A 23770-nucleotide genomic window follows, 5' to 3' on the forward strand; every position below is an offset into this window, starting at 1 on the left:
CCTCATCTGAGATAGAACTTTAGATGACATAAAAGCACAGCCCTCATAGTATTCATACATTTAAAAAAAATGGGAACAAGAAGTATTTGGAATTCAGTATTATTAAAGGATAAGGAGCTGTTTCAAAGCTGAATACTTTCCTAGGACTAGGATCCTACATCAAGGAGAGTTAGCATGCTGGTCATACACAACAATATAATAATAATATATTTAATGTATTTAAACATTTAGTAACCGGACTACTTTTACTCAAAAGATTAGCTTCAAGAACTCAAGCTTAAAAGCACGGGTCTCAATTTGTATGACAAGGTTCCAGAAAATCTTCTCTCATACTCCAGCAGAAGTGACACTGAAAACAGATACGGGATCTGGCAACAGAAACTTGTGGAAAAAGAAAGAATGAAAACAGGGAGAGAATGGAGACTGTTAAAAAACAACAACAAAAAACCCACAAACCAAACCAACCCCCAGCCTTGAGTTCAACCACTGATTTTACACAGGTAACTCATGGGAGACTTTACAAGTGAGTTTTCTATTTTTTGTATGATACTAACATTGTGTACAGGTTGTATTTGATACTGAGGAGTAAAAAGAAAGACCTCACTAAAAAGTAACTTCGTAACCCACCTTACATAACTGTGAGCTACTAACCTCAAATTTTAAGCGTACAGAAGTAGATGTTAGAAACATGACTTGTAGTGAGAAGAACAATCAGTGCTCCGTAAAGATACTGATGCTTACTTTGCAATCACGAGCACAGGAATGCAGTGGTCAGCCATTGGAAAGTGAGGAATATTGGAATTAGCTTCTACATTAACGCAATAATCAAAAAGCCCAATATCACTGGATCTCTTTGATCCATATGGTATGAGCTGCGTGGGTTGAATGCTATTTCACTTCGGAGATTCTGCGTTGAAGCCTGAAATAGAGCAAGCATAGTGGTTTCAGTACACCACTAAGAGCCATTTAATTTCAGGTGAGGCAGCCAACCTGCTGGTGGGCCGCAGAGAAGCACGCTGCGTCTCTCTGAACAAGACTGGTGGTGAGACAAACAGCAGCAACAAAACTGACAGCGTTACAGCACAACTGACAGTCATAGTGAAGATCTCACTGTGCAATGGCTTAAGGACTACTGAAAAATCATTTCATTGTCTTCAAAATATTTATTATCTAGTTTCATAATTAATGCCATTTCAGAAACCGCATATGGTAAAGCAGCAGGAATTAAAAGTAAACACCAAAGTCTCTGTAAAAAGGAAAATGACTGTAACAAGCTATGAAAACTTGCAATTATCTCTGCGACTGTAGTCACTAGAATTTTTTTCTTAACTGTTTTCATTCAAACTCAGATAGCACAACGAAAGCCAGACTTGGGTTTGTTCAGATTTCCCACTCAAGATGGGACAGGGACACTCACATGTATAGGGATTTACTGGAAACATTCTGTTCCACACAAGAATTAGACACAAGCCAAGGAGATAATTTCTGTTGGAAAAGAAAAAGATGTTACAGAGACCTGAACTCATAATTCTCGTGCTTCATTTTTGAAAAATATTCATCATAGGAAAGCAAGCTTTCCCGCTTTTTAATTATCAATTCACAATTCAAGTTTAATCAGTTTTGATGAAGACTGATTAAAAAAGGTTGAATAGAGTCAACACTACACAAGACTCCACCTGTAAGAAGTTACGATTCTAATTGTTACCGAAAGGCCATAACATTACTGAACAACAATCTTCCCTCATCATCTTGTAAATGTATGCTGGAAACATGAGAAATGCATCTTCTTGAGAAATTGACTTCATCTTTTCCACCAAAGTTTAGTAAAAACATTGGAGTAGTCTAAGTCCAACTCCGGGCCTGCTTGGCAAATGCTTGTAAATATAATCAAGTTACATAAAGGCAAAAAAGTACCTCAGGATCTGGTTGTGTTTGTGTGTTTATAGAAAGTCGGTTCAGAACTAAGCTGTTAATCCTACAAGAGGTATTAGTAAGCTGTCAAACTCCAGCCCACTAAACCTTTCTTTACAGCTCGTGTTCAGAACTGTCAAAATCACAACGTAAAAAGTGCAAACAGGCTTGAGAAGCCCTAACTGCTCGCTGGGAACCAACAGATGCTTCAAGTACGAGGAAGGCTCTTTCAGAAACTTCAGCTTTACGCAGGAAACGAGGCAGATTCAAAGTGAGGAATACCATAACAGCGATCCGAAAACCACTCATCGAGGAACTTTAACAGAAACTCCGATGCATGTGCAGCTTATAACCTCATCCTAAAATCATTCTGCAGCACGCTGCAGCACGGTGTGAGTGCCTGACTGATCTTTTCCTTCATCACAGCCAGACTCAAATACACACCGTGGTATAAAATACTATATGCTTTTCTCCTCCACTTTCAATACAGAATAGCACCAACAGCAAGAACTGTAAGCCAAAGGGTGACAAGCCATCTCGGTTTTACTTTTGTGCCTTCTTACTGCTGTACAGAAGAATGTGCCTAAACACTCCTGCTGGCACTGTGCTAGGCTGGGCCAGGAAGGTCCTCACTGGGACAGCCAGCCCTCTGGGAGATGAAAATTTAAAGCAAAACCTCCTGAGACTGCTCAAAGTCTGTGGCAGCCTGGTGATAAGAGCAGCTAAGAGACACAGAGATCCTTATCTTCCTCCTGTCTCCATCATTTCATATTAAAATCCATCACCATAAAAATTCCAGGTTCAGGAGTCCCCACAGACATGAGAAAAACTGGAGATCAGGAAAGCCAACCACCCATCAAGATCCTTCTGCTACTCACAGCTCTAACTGGCTATTTTACTCCTGCTCAGCATCCTGAAAAACCCTTCCTGCACATTTAGAGGACAAGATGAAAAAAAAAAAAAAAATCACACAACAGGTACTGCTTCCTACTGTGCGTATTGGAAGGATGCAGACAACAGAAGCCAACCAGATAACAAAGAGTTAATGACTAATGGGCTTTCCTCCTCTTTCCACCCAGGTCTCTTCCAGCCCATTATCAGCACAGTCCCTGATAAGAGATCATTTGTTTCACCAAAAGCCACGTGCTGGGAATACTGGCCCTCCTCCAGCAGCTGCTGGCATTTACTTAACTGCTGCCTTTCAGCATCCTCCCTAGGCTCTTCCTTTCCCCACAGGACAAGTCCTCCTCGTCTCTCTCCATCCACAATCCTCCACTCACCTCCTGCACCTCTATTGCTGCAGTGCTGCTTTCACTACAAGCATTACCCCATTAGTAAATGGCTCTGGCTGTTAGATTGTAATCTGATCAACTAATTTCTGTCAACTCAACCTGAAAGAGCAATAGTCATTAAAGAATGAATTAAAATCAGTGCATGCAAAGTTTTGGCTTCCGCCTGTATACCTTGTCAGGCCATCAGCCTGTTTGCTCCCTTATCCTGATAGAGAAAAAAGCTGTTAATTCATTGCCAGCAATGAGTGTAACCACAGAACCAAAGGACAAAAGAGAAGGCCAACAAGGGATGGGTACTTCAGATGCAGAAATCCAAGCTGTGATCTTACAGATACGCACACACACAAAAAAAGCTTTATTTTTACTTCCTCCAACATGACCTAGTGCTGAAATTGTATACAAAAATCAGAGGAGAGGACAAACTAAAAAACAACTTGTAACTGTCGGATAGCCAGAGTCTGATCAACACTTGGCTTCATATCAGTTCAAAAGACAAACTTCAACACAGGGAAGAGCAAACACTCCCAAGGGTGTATGCAAAATGGTCGCACACTTGAACACTCCCAAGGGTGTATGCAAAATGGTCGCACACTTGAACAAAGACACTACAGCAGAAAAGCTCTTCAGACAAACACCTCCTTTTGGCAAATGCCTTCCCACCTGCAAGATACTTTCCACTGTAAAGGGGCAATATATTCCAAGTGTATGTACCATGCCTCTGGGTGTGTCACGCCTTGTGATGTTACCAAAAGTTCGCCTGTAACACGTCTCCAAGGTTTGCATTAGCATTCAGTACATCCCTAAGAAAGAGGGTAAGAAGAGAGCTTGCTCAAGCTATAGGCTCACTGTGGTTAGGCATGCTTGATCAGCCAGGCGCAAACATGAAGTTTTTCTTTACTGTCACAAAGCACTCAGCCAAGGGAAGCATGACCAGGAAGTTAAAATTTAATGGTACTGTCCCTGCAGTACTGTAATGAATGCTATTTCTTACTAAATTTGGTATCAAAAATAAAGCTAAAATGCACAAAATTTCAGAGAGGGGTTATCTGGGGGATCAGCAGACAGAAAGGAGATACTTATCAAAAGCCATTTTGTATTAAACTTCTTTCAGGAGGTAGATAAGCATTTACACAACCAGAAAATGTTTTTATATAGATCTTTCCCACTTACACAAAGTGGTAGAAATTCCACACCTATAAAGAGGCTTGAATTGGGTCACTTTCCTCCCAGCATTACTTCCCCATGGGAAATGGGTCCTAGCTTCAAATTGCTCATTCTTAAAAATCAAAATATTCTTGGCAACATTAGACAATAAGCTATGCAGACATCTCCAGCAGAAACTCCTGCCCTCCAATTATGCAGCACTCCTGTCTTCCAAAGACAGAGTGACTGGGAGAAAGTAACTTCAGCTGAAAGATGGCAACATACATGTGATTTGAAATCACAATTTGAAGGTACGCCCAGCGCATCAGTTACATTTCAATGCAATGGCAACAAAATAGTGGCAGGCTTTTTCTGTTTTGTTTTTTTTCCTTTCTTTTTTTAAATTCAATGACCTTTCAAACAGGAAAATAGAAGAAAACATTCCTGTGAACCCAATCAGTTCAGAGAATATTAAGAGTATTTTATTCTGAGCACAACTAAATGAGTAAATACATATACCAGAGCAATGCAATTTGACTTCAGGCATGGAACCACATCTCAGTTTCAAATCACTGTGTACACAAACACCACATCCAGTATTTCCTATTTCTCTGCACAGGTGCAGCACAACATTCTTATATATAGGAACACCATATCTGAGGAACTCAGAGTACACATAACTCCTCCATATCACATGGCCTTTACCACTATGTATTCAAACAGGTCGAAAACCAGCAGCGACTTTGCCAGGTCCTCAGAAAAGGGGAGCCAGAGGTAAACCACAGGCAGTCATGCACTGTCCCATCAGGCCTAACAGAACCTGGCAGGGGCGAGTCTTGATCTACACAAACCAATGACCAAAAAAAAAAAAAAAAAAAAAACCCCACAAAAAGAAGATAAAACCCTCTAACCTGAAGAACAAAAGTTTTAGGAAGATTAAGAAAAGGCACCATTAAATTCACTACTGTCAGGGAAGACAATACACTACACTTGTCTCGTGCAAGACATTCAATTCATCTTCATCTGAGAGCTAAATGCATGCTAAAATTGTTTATTCACACTCTGCTAGGCAAGAGTGTTTCTTTATAACATAGAACACACTCTTTACCAGTTTACCATTCACCTTCCCAAAATGACTTTGACGGGTATACGACTTATTTTTGTTTTATGTGAACTTTAGAACCTATATAGATTCCTCCTGATAAAGACTCAGATATGGTAAACCCTAAAGGCAGATCCATTTCAAGTCTACTCCCAACTGACTCCCAAAAGTGAAGAAGCAATAACTCAATATTCATAGTGGCAAAGAGGGAGTAAAAAAACCTTTTATTTCCCTACAGCAATAACTCAGTGACTTCACAGATATATGTAAAGGAGTTCTGCTGCCAAGTAAGAAAAGCTTACCCAATTCCACTCTCAGGGCATGCCAGAGTTCCATTTCCACTCTGTCAAGATCTTAAGGCCCACTTTGATCACTGATACTTCTAGGGACTGAAAGACTCCTATATCTTCAAGAAGCAAGACCAACATACACATGGAGTCTGGAAACTTGCCTCACTTCTATCCTGAAAACTTGGGTGCTGGGAACTCTCCAAGGAATGGCAGACTCTGTGTCCACCGTTTCACTGGCATCTCATTTTACAGCCCAAAAATTTCACAAGTACGTATTATAGAATATGACATTGTTCACACGTTTCTGAAGTCCAGCCTCATATCAATTGCACAAGAAACATTATAGTTTTGTATTGGTTATAGGTTATTTGTGTTGGTTCAGTAGAAAACCACTGGCTGGCACAATATTCTTAGAATACAAAAATAAAATGATTATGCCTAAAATTTCACCTACCATCAGCCTGTTACAGCAGACAGAGATAAAACTCCATCAGGCTCCAGCCTGCCACAGCCTCAAATGATATCAGTGATCAACTTCAGTCCATGCGTAAGTAGCTTTGAAAGGAGACACTGTGATGTGAGCCTGCAGATTAAACAGGAAAACTCAAGGGATTACAGCGTTGAGATAAGTGAGTACAGGTTTTGCCAGTTTATCTGGAAATAGCATCAGAATATCTTTAAAATTCCATAAATAAATTAACTTTCCAAAGGAAAATAATGTGTTAAATAATTTTGTTACTCGAGGGTTAAGTTTCTCCAGAACAGAAGCGAAGATTAGAGCTAGGCAAAACACCCAAAGATATTTCTCCAAAGGAACTGATGTACCACAGCGACCAGGGTTAACCCTGAAGCTTTTCTGTTCTCAGCACTCTTGCACCTCCATTCTGACTTCAGTTCTGCCAAGTTAGGTTTGTGAAGTGCAAAGCACAACAGAAAACAATTAGAAAACTGCCTGAAAAAAGGTGGCCCTCTTTCCTCTGATTTAACACTAGCTACAAATGGCACACAAACCTGGCCTCTCCTGACTGCGTAGGCACAATTCTCCATTCAAAATTGGTGATATAATGGAACTACTTAAAATATTTTTTTATCTCCGATTACTAATCTTGTAAAAATTATGATTCACTATTGTAAAAATGTTAATTTAACATCATTAGTCAACCATAGTCACCAACTCTTCTTTAATAAAAATTAAAATTTTAAAAATATATGTATTTGTTAGCTTGGATCGGTGTCTTAATATAACACAAACAATGATCATATCATTTTCTAGCATACTTCCATTTCAAGGTGATGGGTCCATTTTCTAAATATTAATCTACCTTAACTAGAACATCTAACAAGCTACATGTAACACAGAGCGGGAGAGTAAGAAAGAGAGGAGAAAATACACTCCATGTGTACTCTCCATGAGAGTTTTTTTGGCCTTTTGTATCACTTTGCTCTGCTTTTCTTGGATCCTACAGTTCTCAATATAATATTCTGCTGTGTATAAACAACCAGAAGTCCCAAGCCATGCTTATTAAAATCACGGAGAGTAAGACCCTAATCTGTAATACAATTGTAATGCAAGCATAAAACCCTGTATATGCAAATAGCTGTAGGAGAGAACTGGCATTGTTACTGAGATTAATTAGATTAATAAAATATAAGAATGAGCATGTTATAGCATATCTTGATCTTATTGGCTATCAGTGAATTTACTCTGTGCAGAAAGAAATTTTTCACATAGCAACAGAGGAAAGAGAAGAGCAGAAAATAGCCAAGAGGGCTCTAAAAAAAACACTTGAAATGGAAAACGTTGGAAGTAAATTGGTACGGTTTCAATTTTAACAAGAAGCTTCTGAAAATTTATTCATTTCAAAAACAGAATATCTAACTATTCAGAGGAAGAAGAAAAACAAACAATCATACAGAAAGCAGATGATTTTTCCGCAGTCTACAGGGATTTCTATGCAACAATCAGTAAGAGGTAAGGAAGTCCAACCGAAACAGAAAATAAGCAGTCCTCGTGAATAATAGAACATCTCCTTTTAAGCATGAAAATTAGCAATGAACGTATGAAGAGTATCCCAATGGCAACAGAAATACAAGTGGAGTAACTTACAAATAGGCTGAAGCCTAATTTAATTCTATTAAGTGACAGAAGAGCAGCTTCACAGAAAAAATGGTCACCTATCTTGGTTAGCAGATAGGGTTAAAAAAATAAACACAAATCAGAATTAACAAAATTAACGCTTGCAATTCTTTAATTAGAGCAACATTCTTCCACTCATTAATAACAAAGTTGAAACAGAAGAAAGAACGAAGATGGTAAACACCAAAAGAAGGACTCACACTGTCTGCCTAGATAAAGCCTCAGTGTCCATCACTGAGCAATTCCAGTTAAGAAAACAATGGTAGGATTAAAGCTGTTCGTGGACTCTGGCTGTTCAACAGTAATTAAGTACAGTCACCTCTGAGCACAAACACAACATGTGCCGTACGCTGCCGACACGGCTGCGGCTGCTGAGCACACCAGAGAGAACAGCGGGCATTTCGTGAGCCGCACTGTACGTTCGCACTGGAGGTACTGCACTTATCGGCTGATTTTCACCAACTGTAGACATAAGAAACTGCAAAATGTTGTTTATAATGCGTGTATCAAACTTTTAGTATCAGGAAATGAGGAGAAAGGAACATCCAAGAGCTCACGGATGTCAGACCCAGAAGTGGGCAGTGGCCACTCTACAGGAGAGATGAGAGAATAAAAATTGTAACACTTTCTGTCTATTGAATTTCACATCCAGACTTTGTCAAGTAGCACTAAGCAACACGGAGCCCTTCCTGCACTTTCGAGAATGACAAGGGAGGTCTTTAAAACTATGAAAGTTATATTAAAAATAGAGAATATTACAAACCTCAGAATTTGAGCTGGATAAGAGGTAGCTTCAAAAATAATGCTAAGGTAACATTTTGTCAGTGTTATGCTCCTACATATGCTCCTCATTAGACTTCTAATCAAGATATGCAAACAGACATCTACAGAAATTGCATCTTTTTTTAAACTAACTCAATATTATTGGGATAAGAGGAGAGAGTAAAAGCATCTTCTTGATCAGCACTATGGACGGTCTTGAGCTAAAACACGTAAAAATTATGGTCTAAGAATGTCACCTGTTTACTCTGCTAAACTGAATATTTTAAACACTAATCTTTCTTGAAATGCTCTATTTGAAAAGGTTCTTCTGATCATTCGAAATGAAATGGAACCAAAACATTAATGCCACCCATGTACAAACACTTGGCTTCAGTCTCCAACTGCCATACTTTGCCCTCACTGAATACCCACCATGTAGGTAACCACAGCGGGGGATGGGGAGGGGAGAGTTCCACCTTCCCCTGGTGCATTACTTCAAGGCACCATCACATTTGATATGCACATCCACTTTAATGCTGTGGCTAGTCCTCATCTCAACTTCAGTTTCAACTCTAAATTTTCCATATTTTTGAGCATATAATTTTGGTAATTACTAAAGCTGTCTAAATAACAAAGTGCAAGACATTTTCTACAAGAAAATACTTCTTTTTATGCTGTAGCAGGCATTCCCCTGCATAAAACCACTCTTCTTTTCAGTGTGCAAGCAATGCTCTCCAATACACTCAGCAATAGAACCATACCTGTTAACAGAAGTTAACACTTCCATGTCCTTTTCTGCTTTGCACACTCCTGTAGCTAAGGAACCCTGCTCCACTAGGACAGGACTTAAAGCATGTGCTGCATTCCTGCACTCCCACCGAACAGTATTTATGTGCCATGCAAAACCCAATTCACCCCTTAGCATTCCATGCAAAAAAAAAAAACAAAACAAAAAACAAAACAAAACAAAAAAAACCACCCACAACCTACAGAGACCATAAGGCTGACCCTACATCTCCCTCAAAAATTATGAGGCAAGGACTGAAGGGCTGAAGTTAACTAATGACTTTTTTTGGAAAGCCTATGCCATTTCCATAGCTGGCTCTGGAAGAGTTGACCCCATGCTCTTTTCTTTTAGGCCAAAAGCAAAAGTCTGTCTGAAAGGGCATGCAATTTTACTGCATAAGCATTAAAATCACATTTCACATTGAAACTATAACTTGATTTGTGTGTCCCTGTGAAACCTCTTGGTGCATGAAGGTCGACTTCTAGAACTAGGATTTTTTAGTTAAGAAAAACATTGAGCAAACAATAAATAGTCTGTGTTTTTTAACATTCTGCTTGACAACAAAAACTTTTCACAGTGTTCTTTTAGATCTCCATCATAGCCTAGGCCCAGCAAAATTAAGGTATCAAACATCTAAGTATGTCTGCTGCTCCTGGAGCAGCGTATTTCTGTAGGACTCTATAGCTTCTGCCCTTCTGCCTGGGAAATATAGGAGCACATTCAAAAACAGTTCCATCGACAAACTTACTAACTTACTTTCTGGCATCAGAAGTAACAGAAGTTTAATACAGAGGTTTATAAACAAGCTTTTTTTTTTTTTTTTAGGCTAATGCTATCTGTCCTTTAAAAATAATTTCACATCCAAACACAACTGTATTACATGTGTCCATGTCTTTTACATGTTTCCAGGTATTTTTCAGTTGTGTAAAGCTATTCGTCCAATGCAGCACACTACAGATGTTCCTATGCACATTCCTGGAGCAGCCGCTGCTGTCAGCCAACTTGACCAACTGCAGGATTCAGACTGCAGGAATTCTCTGCTACAGTCTGATACAGCACTTTCAAACAAGTATGCAATGCACTTTCAGGAAGGAAGAAGGTACAATTCTGTAAAGACTTATTTTGCATTTGTTTTTTTAATCTTACAGAGTAGTCAATTGGTTTGCCTTTCTCCAAATCAGTCCTACATAGGGAATATTTTTGCATACTACTATGCAAGAAAGTGCAGCCAGTGCTCCACAGAAAGGAATGTAGGCTGTAGAAGGCCCCTAGTATGCAAGCAGAGAGGGACAGAGAAGAGCAGTCGATAAGCTACCTTCTAAATACACATTTACAGAGAAAATATTTGAGAAAGAAAAATTCCATCCTTGAGAAAACCTGCAGGGTGTTGAAAAGATGAGAAAGGATTTCCATAGCTCAAGGTTCTAACTACTTTAAAAGCAACTATAAATGAAGCTCTAGGTAGAGACATGGCTGAACATCCCCCAGAAAGATAGCAGCAAGTCAAACAGATGGTTTAATGCTAAATTTGTGTTCAGCAGAATAGCAAAGCTGCTGATCTTGTCTTACTTACGTCCCCACCAACCACCCTAACAAGGACACGCCTTGCAAGGCCCATCATGCACTTCTCAGCACATGTCCTTCACACCTTACCTACAAGCATAGAAGAAAACAATTTTCAGCCAGGAGTGGTGAAAATGAAAAAAATTCTCTGTGAACCATGGACTAAGGATCAGAAACCAGAAAGATGCCTGGTTTCTGACTGCAACCATTATGTACGCACATACACACACAGGCACAAAGAAATCAGCAAAATAAGACTTTGGTTGATATCAGCTCCGTTACATGCTCCTCGCAGGAACATTTATGCTTTAATGGTTTCTACATTCATTCAGAATCTCTGATTTCCTTTATAGAGAGGATTTTGTTGAGGGATTTTTATATACAACACACGTTTTAAAAAAAAAATTTCATAAATCTTACAGCTGTTATTTTACTACAAGAACTAAATTAACTCCTTACTAGGCCTAAACTGGCCAAAAATCTCCACCTTCTTACAATCCCGAAGACTGAGGCAGCACTCAGATTTGACGTCAAGAAGTGCCTCCATCCACCACTTTGGAAAACAGATAGATTTTCTTAAGTGTAGGTTCCACTGAGTTCATTTAAGCTCATTTGCAACAGATGAGCATTGGACTCTAAGTGAGTTTTAGAGCTGAGAGAAAGGTATTTAACCAAAAAACTTAAGGGATGCTGAAATTTCTCCTACAGTCTGTAGGACCAACAAATAAAGCAGTATTTCCCTACCCACTCATCATACAGCTTCAAATGTGTTTCAAGGGCTTTTAATCCTCTTACAAATATTACTTGTTGACATGGAGATTGCTTTGCTTCACAGATTTACTTTTAATGCTAGCTTGCAGCATCAAGATACTGCCTCTAAAAATAAAAGTCTTTTATCACTGGAAAATAAAAGAATTTCCATTAAGGGGAAAAGGACATATATTAGCTTAAAAATGAATCCTGCTCCCAAGATTCAGACACAGTATTTGCCGGCTTATTTAATATCCAAATCTCCTTCAGCTTTCTTTTTAAATCTCATCAATCCTTTTTGTTTAATTCCATCTTTCTGGTAAACAGAGAGCTGAAGACATCTCCTTACTGCTTCTTGAGCTTGATCACACAAGGAGTCACCCACTGTTAACATATTAATCACCAAGAGTATGAATACATAGAGAATGTTGTTCATCACAACAACCTTCATTTCTGATTCTCCATTGTTCGCCAGGCCAATATACCACCACAGAGATTATAATGATTTCTTTTAATCCAAGGAATGAAGCTGATGGAAATAATTAATAGTAACTACAATGTATTAGATATTTAAGATATATAGGTACGTGTCTAAGGCTAAGGTCTACATATTATCATAAAGAAACAGTGACGTATCCCTCCCATCTGTTTTCAGATCTATTAGGAAAATACACTTAAACACAAGGTTTTTTTAACATTGTGAGAAAAAAAAAGTTATCATGACCCAGTCTTGAATAACAACTTCACCTGCTGGGATAAGAAAGCTTACTTCTTGCAAAACAATAATCCCTGCCGCAAAGGGATAAACAAAGACAAAAGAGAAGAGAAGGAGCCAATGAAAATACAGTGGGTGAACAAAGAAAGCAGATCCAGGCGTTAAGATAAGCAGAGATTAGGCTATTTGGCCATGACACAAGACTGCTTTCCTGAACCAAGTCTGAGGTTCCCCTCCAAGTGGTAAGCAAATATTGTCAGGCTCTTACTTGAAAGATGCTGAAGAGATCTCTCCAGAGATCAAACAGGCTCCTGGGTTAAAGTACTCCTAAGATTACAGCTAGATGTTACCAGCTCTCTAGAAAACATGAGCGTACAAACACACTTCCTATTATTTTCTACCAGATATTGTAAAAAAGTACCTGAGTTACTTGAGGCAAGAGAACTGCAGCAAGCAGGAGGAAGTTAATAGGGCTATTTATAAATCAGATGCAATATCCTGTCTCTCTCAACAACTGCTTTGTGAATAGACAACTGAATGCAAAGCATCTTGCAGGAGCAAGCTCCGTGTTCTCAATTATTTTAACAAGCATTGTTCTCACAGTTCCCTGTTTAGCAAAGAACTTATCAAAGAGCTTAACTGAATGATAAGAACAAGATCAGGTGTTTTAATATAATTAAGGATATAAGGACATAGGGAATAGACTTCTAATATATAGTTTACATGCCCTGCTGAAGCTTCACAGTATTAGTGACACACAGCTTCACCCCTGCCAAGGAGTTTACATAACAAGATATATACACACACCTACACACACATATAAATGTTCTTATTTGAGAGGTAACCTCTAGCAACTTATTCCTGGTTCAAATGCATCAAAACTATTTTGCCTGGATGAAAAACAGAATTAAAGTCCCCATTTAAGAACTGGTATTGGATCAAACAGGTCAGCACAGTCTCTCGAGATCTAGATGCTTCCATTCATTTTTGTTGCATAAATAAGACATGTCAGTTTATACAGCTACAGCAGCATTCAGCAATGTGCTGACTTCACATGTGACATCCCCTATACCTCTATAGGTTTGAGTAGCACAGCGTGGTTAGGCTGCAGGAGCCGCTTGCTGGAGATGGTGGCATGGCCAGCAAGTAGAGTGCAAGAAACATTCGTGATCATTTCAGAAAATTTCTACAATTAGCAAAACACAAAAAAAAAAACAAGAGAGAGAAAGCAGATACCACAGCTGGAAAGCCTTTCTGACCTAGGGAACTTGTTTTAGCAGGGGGGTGGACTAGGTGATCTCCAAAGGTCCTTTCCAACCCTGAGTAGAGCCATGGGCCAATGAAGCTAACAGGGCAGAAGAATGCCAGACAAGGGCCACAAGCAGGAGATGAAAACTTTGCTGATCATTCCTTGGCAGGACAGGGCTGGGCTGAACCTAGGGCTGGACCCCCAGCCATCCAGCACTGCAGCTCTTCCAGCCCCACTGCCCTGCTTGCTATGCAGTCCAGTCAGAAGCAGCCGCTCATCAGCCCCACACATGGGAAGCACAGTGAACCGCCTTCAAGCTCAGAACTCAAACACTCCCACTCCCTGAAAAGAAGGAAAAGCCTTTTACAGCAACATATCCTGCTTTTCAATTAGGCAATACCAAATCAATCAGATCTGAGTTCCCAAATAGAAACCAAGGAGATTCCTCATTTACATGAGGAAAGAAATGCAAAAATATGTAGCTAGAGAAGATTTACATACAGCTGGACACATTGAAGCGTGGGCAGAGTATCAATTACATAGTAATTATCAAGATTTTTCTTCCATGAATTGCAAATCTTAATACTACTAAGTCTGTTTTCAGCTTCTTATTTAGAAAAAAAGCAGTGTGTATGCTTTCAACTACTATTTGAAGAAAAACCTACACAGCCTCATAGTATATTTTAAGAATTACAACTCACACCCTACAGTGTATTTGTAATCCCAAACTGCAAATCCAGGACACAAACTAATCAGAAGGTGCACATTTCCAAAAGTCATGACAGAAAAAAAACATGTTCAATTTAAGGACAAAGACACAGGGAAGAAATGCAAGCACCGTACCTGTGTGCGGATAACTTGTGCTGAGCTGAGAGAATGATTATTTTATCTGCCTGGCTGTAAAACATGCAGGACAGGTAGGAACTAGGAATGCTCAGCAAATGTTAAAATGGCGATCTAAAAACTGGGGTCTGAAATCAACACTGGAAGTCACAATGCCACTGTGAAATCATCACACAAACCCAACTCTGGAATACACTGTGCTCACTTCTCACAGCTCAAAAAGCACAGCAAAACAGGAGTCAAATAAAAGGCAATGGATTAGAGGCAGGAACCTGCATGTGTTTCAGGTAAAAAAAGGTTGCGAAGCACTGGCAGGAGGCATGCAGTGCAGACTGTGAGAGATGTACAAAGATGGGATGGGGGGAGGACAGAAAAATCAGACAACCCCGCTGAAGTTACAGGGATGGAGGAGGGTAGTAATTGAACTCAAGTATTTTTCTCTTTCAGATCAAAGGTAGTTTCAGATTGTACCAGTAACATGATTAAAAAAAAGAAAGAATGACAACACAGGATCACAGTCACAGACCTGTAGGGTCAGAAGGGACCTCTGGAGGCCATCTAGTCCAACCCCCAGCAAAGCAGGCTCCCTGCAGTAGGTTGCTACCTAACCCTAGTTGGTATTTCCAAAGAAGTCACAATGGCCAACTTCACTTCTTCAGCTTCCTGAAGCTTGCCAGCAGCCCAGGGACACAACCAACGCTGGGTTACACCACCGTCATCCTGCACCCAGTGACAGAGTGGCCCACTCCCACTCCCTGGGCCTGCAGGGACAGCGAGACCCGAAGACACGGCCTGCCCAGAGCAGGCTGCACAGCAGCTCCATGGGGCAGCAGCTGGCTTCAACAGTTACAGTGCCTAAGCCTAAGCTGCTATTAGCACACTATTTTTTCTAGAGGGACAAATATACTGTTACCTATATGAATCCATTTTGAGGTAACCCACACAAAATCAGGAGGCAAAAAACCTACTCTCCTCCTTTTAATGCCCACATCCATGTATAATGTCACTGCTGTTGAACTGCAGATTTGTATTCAAAAATTAAAGCATGCAGTAAAGGGGGGAAAAAAGATAAAAAAGAAAGAACCCACACAATCAAATATGTGAAAATTCATCACAATTGTTCAATTTAAGCTCAGGTTCTCATGTTGTAACATAATGTTTCACTGTTTGGATTGCATAAACTATGATTCAACTACTTGTTATAAAAATAACTACTTACTATACATATTTTTTTAAGAAATGTGACCTGAGGTAGTGAGCTTACTTTTCACAAACCATTCACTTCCAGTTGAATGTAACTTGGCAACGTCCCTTTCACTTAAATATACATTTTGCCAAGGGGAAACAAGTTCCTAGATGTGGAATTTACATCACCGCTTATATACGGAATTTTAAATGATTTTTTGTTTGTTTTATCTTTCAAGGTCTGTTTTGCTCCACACCACAACCAGTCAGATCTCTTTCACTGCACACTGCTTTTATCACAGGTTGGATCTCCAGAACCTCCTCAGTTACTGGAATCCTGCTCTTACCTAAATGCTGGAAAAAGGACACGCACAGCCCAGTAAAATTACGATTTCTTTCTATGCCTGACACAGAGAGGATAACTGAATATTGTCAGTGCAGTATACCAGACACTTACCATCACAAAGGAATTATTCTAAAAGGAAAGAAGACATTTAGCTGCAGGCAGCATGATTTGAAAGCTTAAAATACAATAGCATATCCAAATCATTCACCCTCTTTCCACCTTCACTGACTGACTATTGATTTCTGTCAGGTACCAATAGTCACAATGAAAACTGTGGAGAATGAAGTGCTGTGAGAGCCGCAGGCATGGGGAGCAGTCAGGTAGGGTGGGCACAGAGCTTAAGGCACAGACGTGCAAAACACCTCAGCATTCACTCCTTAAGCTGCATTTTTATCTCGATGGTTATTTTAACATCTGAGTACTACTTACATCTAACACCTACTACATAAAACGACATAGGAAGAAATATCAAAACACTAATCAGATGAAAGCTCTGTTATCTTCATTCCAGAATCCCTCTTCAGGAAATACCCATTTCAAATACAAATAAATCTATGATTGATTATTATTTGATATTCAGTAACATTAGAATTTCGAACTACATATCTGGACAAATCATGTCAAAAGGTTAACTGCATTACCTATTTGAATGGCAATAATGGCAGAGAATTTCAAATTAAATGAAGATCAGCCTCAAGAAAATTTATGAGCGTGGGGGTCTAGGAAGTTTAAGGTCCTGCCTACAGCTGTAGTTGACACTGTTAGGAGTTAGAAATAAAATCCTGCCTGATAGGATCTGAAACTGTTTTGTGCTTTTTTTTTTTCCTTCCTAAGTACACAGCAAATACTGCACTGAATGTTCAGACAAAATGTTCTGCAATAGCTGATTTACCCTTCTGAATTTTATCACTTTTGATTTCAGTTACATAGGTTCATACATTTAATCAATAAAATGAAAATCAGTCTGCTCCAAAGTCCTTGAAAATAAAAAGATAACAGAACAGTCATTGAGATAGATTACAAACATCCTGATTTCTATAAACATCCTGATTGCTAACAGGTGTAGTATCTCCTGGACATACAAGAGGCTGTGCTTCTACCAGCAGTCCAGAAATTAAAATTTCTATTAGAATTATCTGCATGTTCTTGATCATAACACTTCTTTTTTTTCTAATCTGTATGTCACGTGTGCTATTTTAACAGAATTCTTTGAGGAGGAGGAAGTGGGGGCTGTCCAACTGGCAGCGACCACAGCTCACTGAACGTAAACGGAACATATGATGGTATAACGTACAGACAGCTTTGTTCAAACTAGAAAAACAGATGAGATCTAAAACTCCAAACATCAGCCCAATAGTCAACGGCTCTAACTAATTTCAGATGCTGAAAGACCTTCTTCAAGGTCTTTACAACAACTTGCACCATTTTATAGAGCATCACAGCTCAAAAAGCAGTTCAGAGATGTTTTAAGTGCTTGTACAGCTCCCCGACCAGGACCAAAGCAAGGAAGTATGTCCTATTCTGTTCAGTACCAGTTACAACCCCTAGAGACGTTGGATCTTCAAGTAATGCAATCTCCTTTATTGAGAAGAGCAGAAAAGAAGACAGAGAAACTACAGTATAATTAAGTATGAAGTAAGTATTCGTAAAACTACAAGCACAGATGCGTAACTACCACCACTCACGTCACATGCACAACCTCACATACACTTGTAACTGTGAAATTACCCTCTCCCTAGGAAGTTCTCATACAAGCAAGAAAGTTAGCACAGTATTTCAGAACACATTTGCTGATCCAGTATAATTTCTTTCTCATGCAGTATTACTTTCAATATCTTAAACTAATGCATTCTTTCCAGGAACAAAAGCAGTAATGAAGAAGAATTTGATAAGATGTCATAACACAAATAACAACACAGCAACAAAAAGGTACAGTTTCTCTGAATACTAATGTGCAGGAATAAATTGCAGATCCCAGAAGCAGTCTTAAGCATGCCAATAATTTGCTCATTTTGCTCCAAAACTCCAAATTAGAATAGGATTCCTGTACCACCAGCTTCATTCCTACATTTAATAACAAAGCGCCTTATTCATGACACTTGGTGCACCCTGGCTTTATCAGAAATTGACTAGCCATTCAGGCTCATATTCAGGAATAACTTATCACTCCCACAATTGATGAAATACCAATGTAGTAAAGAAAAGAGGCTTTTAGAATATAAACATATTAATTTCTGTTCCACTGAAAGTAAATGTTTTCACTTCCAATCTGACGTCTTTGGGCTCTCAGCCACAGGTGTGCAAGAATCATTTTTGCAGGCAAAGAAACAAACAAGCAAATAGCCTGGGATGCAACTTTTCTTACCTAAAGCTGTGTATGTGTGTTTTTCAAGAAACTTACAAAGCAGCAGTTGAAAGTTAACTCTTGCAGAGAATGACACCACAGAGATATCAGGGCAGACGTTCTTCCCCTCCAAGATGCACAGCTGAGAAGAGTTTCCCCAGTTCAGGCTCAGGAGCTCTCTGAGCTAAAGCTACTTCTCCCACATAAAGCTCATGGGCTGCTGATGCTCAGACTCAACTGCCTGGGGGAGTTCCAATGACATACAGGGTCTACAGACTTGGCAACAAAAAGTTGAGCTAAATAGAACCATTTCTGAATTTTGGTCAACTTCTGCAAAAGATTTTTAGCTTGGGATATAAGAAAATACCTCAGCAGTTCCTTTCAGGTATTCTGGACTATTTGCTTTTAAAGTTGGATTGTAAGGAGGCAAAAGTGCTATGGAAGATACACAGGAAATGGTAACTACTCCAGTGAAGGCAACACCTCAGCACACTGCTAGACATATTCTACCTGAACAATAAATGACTAAATTTTAAGATAACTAACATTTACAATCTCTTCATATACATTCCAAAGATTTATGGTACATACATTAAACATTCTGCAGGATGAAGTAAGAAGACCACCTCATATGGAAGAATGCACATGGCCAAGGATTTAAAAAACTCCAGTTATCCAAGTTCAAATGAAAATTAAAGAAGCTAAAGAAATTCAATTCAGTTCAACATAGCAAGTTCAGAGAAAGGCTATTTACTGGTTACACTTCCAGTTTGTAAAATGTATTTCATTTTCTTGCAAAGCCATTACACAAGGAAAGCATTTAGACTACGCCTGATCTGCAGCTGACCAAGAAGACACGAACCGCTACAGCCGTGCCAGGTACTCTCACTTCTTCACCTTCCAACATCCTGCTACACTGCAGGGAGCAGACAGCAAGTAACATTCACACTAAGTTGCTTGATGAGCTCAGCAAATAGCATCTTACGAGTTTCAGAAAGCACAGGCCCACCATATACAGGTGCCAAATTGCAAGATCTTGAGCAAGGCCTGAAGTTGCAGTAAATATACCCTTCAAGTCTGAAAAAAACCTTCACTAAGCACATAAAATTTGTACTGTTTTAACAGTTAGAACCACAGAGTGGAGAGGTTCTTTTCCATTTCTTTTTAATAAATTATTCTTATTGCATGTAAAATCCAAGGCAAAAATTACCTCATAATACAGCAGTCCTTACATTTTCAGAGACCTACAAGTTTAAGCCATGCCATCCTACTTCAGGTATCAGTTCACTCAACCAAGATGGATGGTCTTGTGTAACTCACTTTCAAAGAAAGCCTTAGTTAGATGGCAGTGCACTAAAATTGGTTAGGAGTAAATTCAAATATTATTAGCCTTAGCACGTGCACATCTGAAACCTTCTACAGCTAATAGTAAAATACTCACTTCATAAAGGGTGTAAGTTAACTGATTTGGAATGCAGACGTGAGGTTTTATGAAGGCTTTGTACATGACAGCTTCCTTTTCTTGAGGAACTGGGAACGCCACGATAAACAGATGAAGATGAAAGTGGAAGTAAAAAAGCAAGCTGTGAGATACGCATCACCAGCAGCATGTGGTATAGGACTATGTTTGGTGATGTAGGCCACAGCAGGCTCTATTTCTGATTTTTTAATGCACAAGATTGCATACATGCATATATTGCGATGCATGATCTCTGGTGAGTGCAAGCAGCACTACTGAAAAGCACACAGTCACCTCTGTGAAGGAATTCCCTTCCAGCAAACTTGAGGTTTATGGGGTAGGTATTTTAAAACTTGCCTGTACTTTGCTAAAATCTCCTAACTCTTTTAAAACTCAGCAGATACAGATATACAAATACTAACTAATACCATTTCAGGGATTCCCATATGCCACTTTCAAAAAAGTGGAGAAAAATATGCAAGTGAACAAATAAAAGGCTTTTAAAAAACAGACCAGTCCTTGGAGTTGGTGCTTTATGCTGCAAAAATTACCATGACTGGCACATGATGAGAAGGGCCGAGCAGGGCTATCAGCGGTGCACAGTCACACAGGATGACACTATCTGAGCTAGCAATGACAAATGACCGAGCAACACGAGCAAGAGTTTACAAAGAGGAAAAAACATCATGGTTGTTTTTTGGGGGGAGAAGGAACAAAGAGACGGGGAAAAACCATTAACAAACTTCTCTTCAAAAGGTCTAGGAGCTCTCTATCCAGTCTCCATGTCAAGAGCAGCCTTTTGGCCACTTGAATTATCCAGCAGCAGCTTCATTTCATGTCATCTCACTTGTGGTAAGACATCCCCTTTGTCCTCTCCCCACAGCTCCTTATGCCCTGTTGGCTAATGGACAGAGCCAGGAATCTTGAGTTTACTGCCAGAATTTTTGTGAAGCAACTTTCTAAATGTGAAGCACTGAAGAATGATGAAGTTCCCCCTTAACAATAAATCATCAAAAAGAGACGGTAACCAAGACAAGGTAACCTCTGAACTGTATGTTACAATTGTCCTCCTGCACTGTCTACAAAGAGAAAAGTCAATATGTCGGGTATTCTTCTGTGCAGAAAAAAAGCATATAAGTCAGTTAGTTAACTTCTTAGATATTTTAGGACCAAAAAAAAAAAAAAAAAAAACAACCACCCAAACGCCAATAGGGAGAAATCCACTATTAACATTCTCCAGAATAAGTCATTTGTTAAATTCAAACTCTTGCAACATTCCCTTCTCCTTCAGATATCACCTCGCCAACAGTTGTGACGTATCACAGAATGGAGAACGTCTGACAAGGCACCACTGACACAAAGGTCATATCTTGCTGAAACCCACCGCTAACGATGTGGGATTTCTTGCAGCATTCCTCAAAAACTGCTACTGGATTGGGAATCGTAGTTGAACCATACGAGGGGCAATCTAAAGGCATGATCTTGAAGGCAGATTTGACAGATATGTCCTCATAGAGTATCTAACACTGGCAAACCCCAAACAGTCCCACTTCCACCAGGACCAACATTTCCAGTTCATTCTGAGCTCCGTCACCCTCCCTCTTTTCCTCATACTGCCTGAAGCAAGGCTTTCAACAATGAAAAACGCAGATCTCTTAACAACTTGGAAAGAGCTCACAGGTGACTTAAAGGATTTACAAGTTCTTGTCCTACTCCAGCAGCTTGCCCCACCCAAAAGTTTCACAAATTTTCCTTAACACGAGCATGAACCTTCCACACAACGCCATGTTACCCCAGACACTGCATGCCATGAAAATAAATCTTCACACTTTCAGAGCCAAGGCAGTAGATCTGCAACAAAGAATGCTCCAAAGAGCTGTTTTACCCACAGCATCTCTAGTTGGTCTGTGCGTCCTGACAGTTGGCAGCCACCAGGCTCCTCAGTGACTATTCATTTTGTGCCTCTACCCAGACTGAGGGGTAAGACAAGAGCAAGGCACAAAAATGAAGTTGCTCTTGTCAATAGTTAAGGATGGCTTGCCCACTGAAAACATGGCACTTCACAAACAACAGTCCTAGATACAACAATGAAATGAAACGCATAAATACTACAAGAGGTAGCTTGTTAGACCAGGATACAACTAAAGGATTGAAACGCAGAATCACAGAATGGCTTGGGTTAGAAGGGACTTTAAAGATCATCCCATTCCAACCCCTGTCATGGGCAGGGTTCCCACGCACCAGCTCAGGCTGCTCAGGGCCTCATCCAACCCAGCCTTGGGCACCCCCAGGAATGGGGCACCCACAGCTTCTCTGGGCAGCCTACACCAGGGCCTCACCACTCCCTGAGTGAAAATTTTCGTACCATAGCTTAAAGAAGAGAGACAGCAGACACGTTCCTTGATCCAACAAATGAAACAAGTAAAGATTGTTATTTTGCCATAATTACTAAGATACAAAAAGTTATCATCTTGGAAGCACATTCCAGCAGGCTTTTCCCCTCTGCCCTTCTTCCCACCAAGACCGAAATGCATCAAGAGCCCAGCACAAACTGGCACTGATCTGACTAAAACTTGCCGGGGCCAGTGGTACCGAAGCAGAACCCCACGCCGCCAGGCAGAGACACACGCTGCTGTGCCGGACAGCCCAGCGCTGGAAGAATTCATCATTCATGGATCAACAATTGGTTCTTTCATCTCTCTGGCTTCCTCAGACCATTATGTATTTTTTCCACCTCCGATCCCTACTACACTCCCAGTTTTCAGCTGCATGTAGCAAAGACATCTGAAAAACATCCAGAAATTAAAAGAATTTCCAGAATTAAAAGAAATAATCTCAACCAGAGAGGGAATCCATCATCACTTGGCCGGTGCCAAGAACTGACTTAACACAAAACTGTGATAAAATCACTGCCACATAAGCTATGAAAAAAATGTGATGGCGAAGTGAGGCACAGCAGACACTCCTTCTGGCTGGAGACCAAGGCAGTCCATGGAAACGAACCCCTGACATCACTGACCTCTCACCAAGCAAAGTTTTAGGGGTGCACGCTTCAATTACTCAAAAACTAAATCGCACATATAAATTAAACCGCATCTTTAAAATCAAGCTGCGCTCCGATTAGCCAAAACAGCAGCACATTCCGTCATCCCTGAGCCAATGGGAACGCGGTGCTTCTGGTTAACACTGCAGAGAAAAAGAGGGAGAAAGAAAGTCCCGACGGCTCCCTACAGCCGTGCCCCACGGCGGGAGCAGGGGCAGCGGGCAGGGGGCCGCGGGAGCAGCGTTCCGAGCGGGTTCGTCCTTCCAGCCCCGTCCCTGCGGCGCTCAGGCAGGTGACCGCCCGGCAGGTGACGTGAGCTCCCGCCAGGAGCGCTGCCCTGGGCCGCGATTCGGCGGCGAGATGTCGGAGTCAGCCGGGCCTCTACGGCGTGCAGAGATAACAAGGAGCATAAGGAATAACGCGCACAAATAACGAGCACAAATAACGAGCACAAATACCGCCGTCTCACGGCACCGGGGCGGGCAGCGAGCGCTGCGCCCCGCGGGGATGCGGAGGGGCCGTGCCGGCTGCCGCCGCGCCCCGGGGAACGAAGGGGAGCCCACCGCGGGGAGGGAGAGGGAGAGAGCTGCCGCCCGCCCTCACCGTCGATGTTCTCCCGGTCGCTGATGTGCTGCAGGTTGCAGCCGGTGTCTTCCCGGCTCAGGTCGGCCTCGGGGCGGTAGGACTCCAGCCGGGAATGGGCATTCCGGCGCAGCTTGGGGCTGGAGGAGACGCAGCAGGAGGTGGTGTTCCCCATCTTCTCGGCCCGGCCCGGCGAGGAGGAGGCGAGGGGCGGCCGCTCAGCGGGGCCGGCGGGCGGCCATGGGCAGCGGCGCGGACGAGGGAGAG

The 23770-nt window shown here is 40.8% G+C and overlaps 1 protein-coding gene and 1 long non-coding RNA gene across 8 annotated transcripts in view; one reads left to right on the top strand and one right to left on the bottom strand.

Annotated features, from left to right (window-relative positions):
- Positions 1-23764, bottom strand: part of CCNY (cyclin Y) — a 116880-nt gene extending 93116 nt beyond the window's left edge. Inside the window, exons 1-2 of one of the 5 annotated variants that reach the window (XM_021386128.1) lie at positions 23525-23653; positions 6193-6321 (exon numbers count right to left, since the gene is read on the bottom strand). Coding sequence is in view for 1 of the 5 variants with exons in the window: in XM_021386126.1 (XP_021241801.1) it covers positions 23525-23678 (154 nt within the window). In the remaining 4 variants the exon portion in view is untranslated. Of the gene's footprint in view, positions 1-6192; positions 6322-12720; positions 12736-14544; positions 14631-23524 lie in introns of those variants that run through there. The other 4 variants (XM_021386127.1, XM_021386126.1, XM_021386131.1 and 1 more) reach the window with 4 other exon arrangements.
- On the top strand, positions 14748-21069 carry LOC110393359. Of its 3 annotated transcripts, XR_002434973.1 has the most exons (5): positions 14748-14831; positions 16325-16395; positions 17279-17710; positions 17935-18004; positions 19027-21069. It is a non-coding gene; the product is annotated as an uncharacterized LOC110393359 (long non-coding RNA). The 3 variants fall into 3 exon arrangements; XR_002434972.1 differs by having other exon boundaries at positions 17279-18004; XR_002434971.1 differs by having other exon boundaries at positions 17935-21069.

This window comes from Numida meleagris, chromosome 2 (assembly GCF_002078875.1).
Source record: "Numida meleagris isolate 19003 breed g44 Domestic line chromosome 2, NumMel1.0, whole genome shotgun sequence".
NCBI lineage: Eukaryota > Metazoa > Chordata > Aves > Galliformes > Numididae > Numida > Numida meleagris.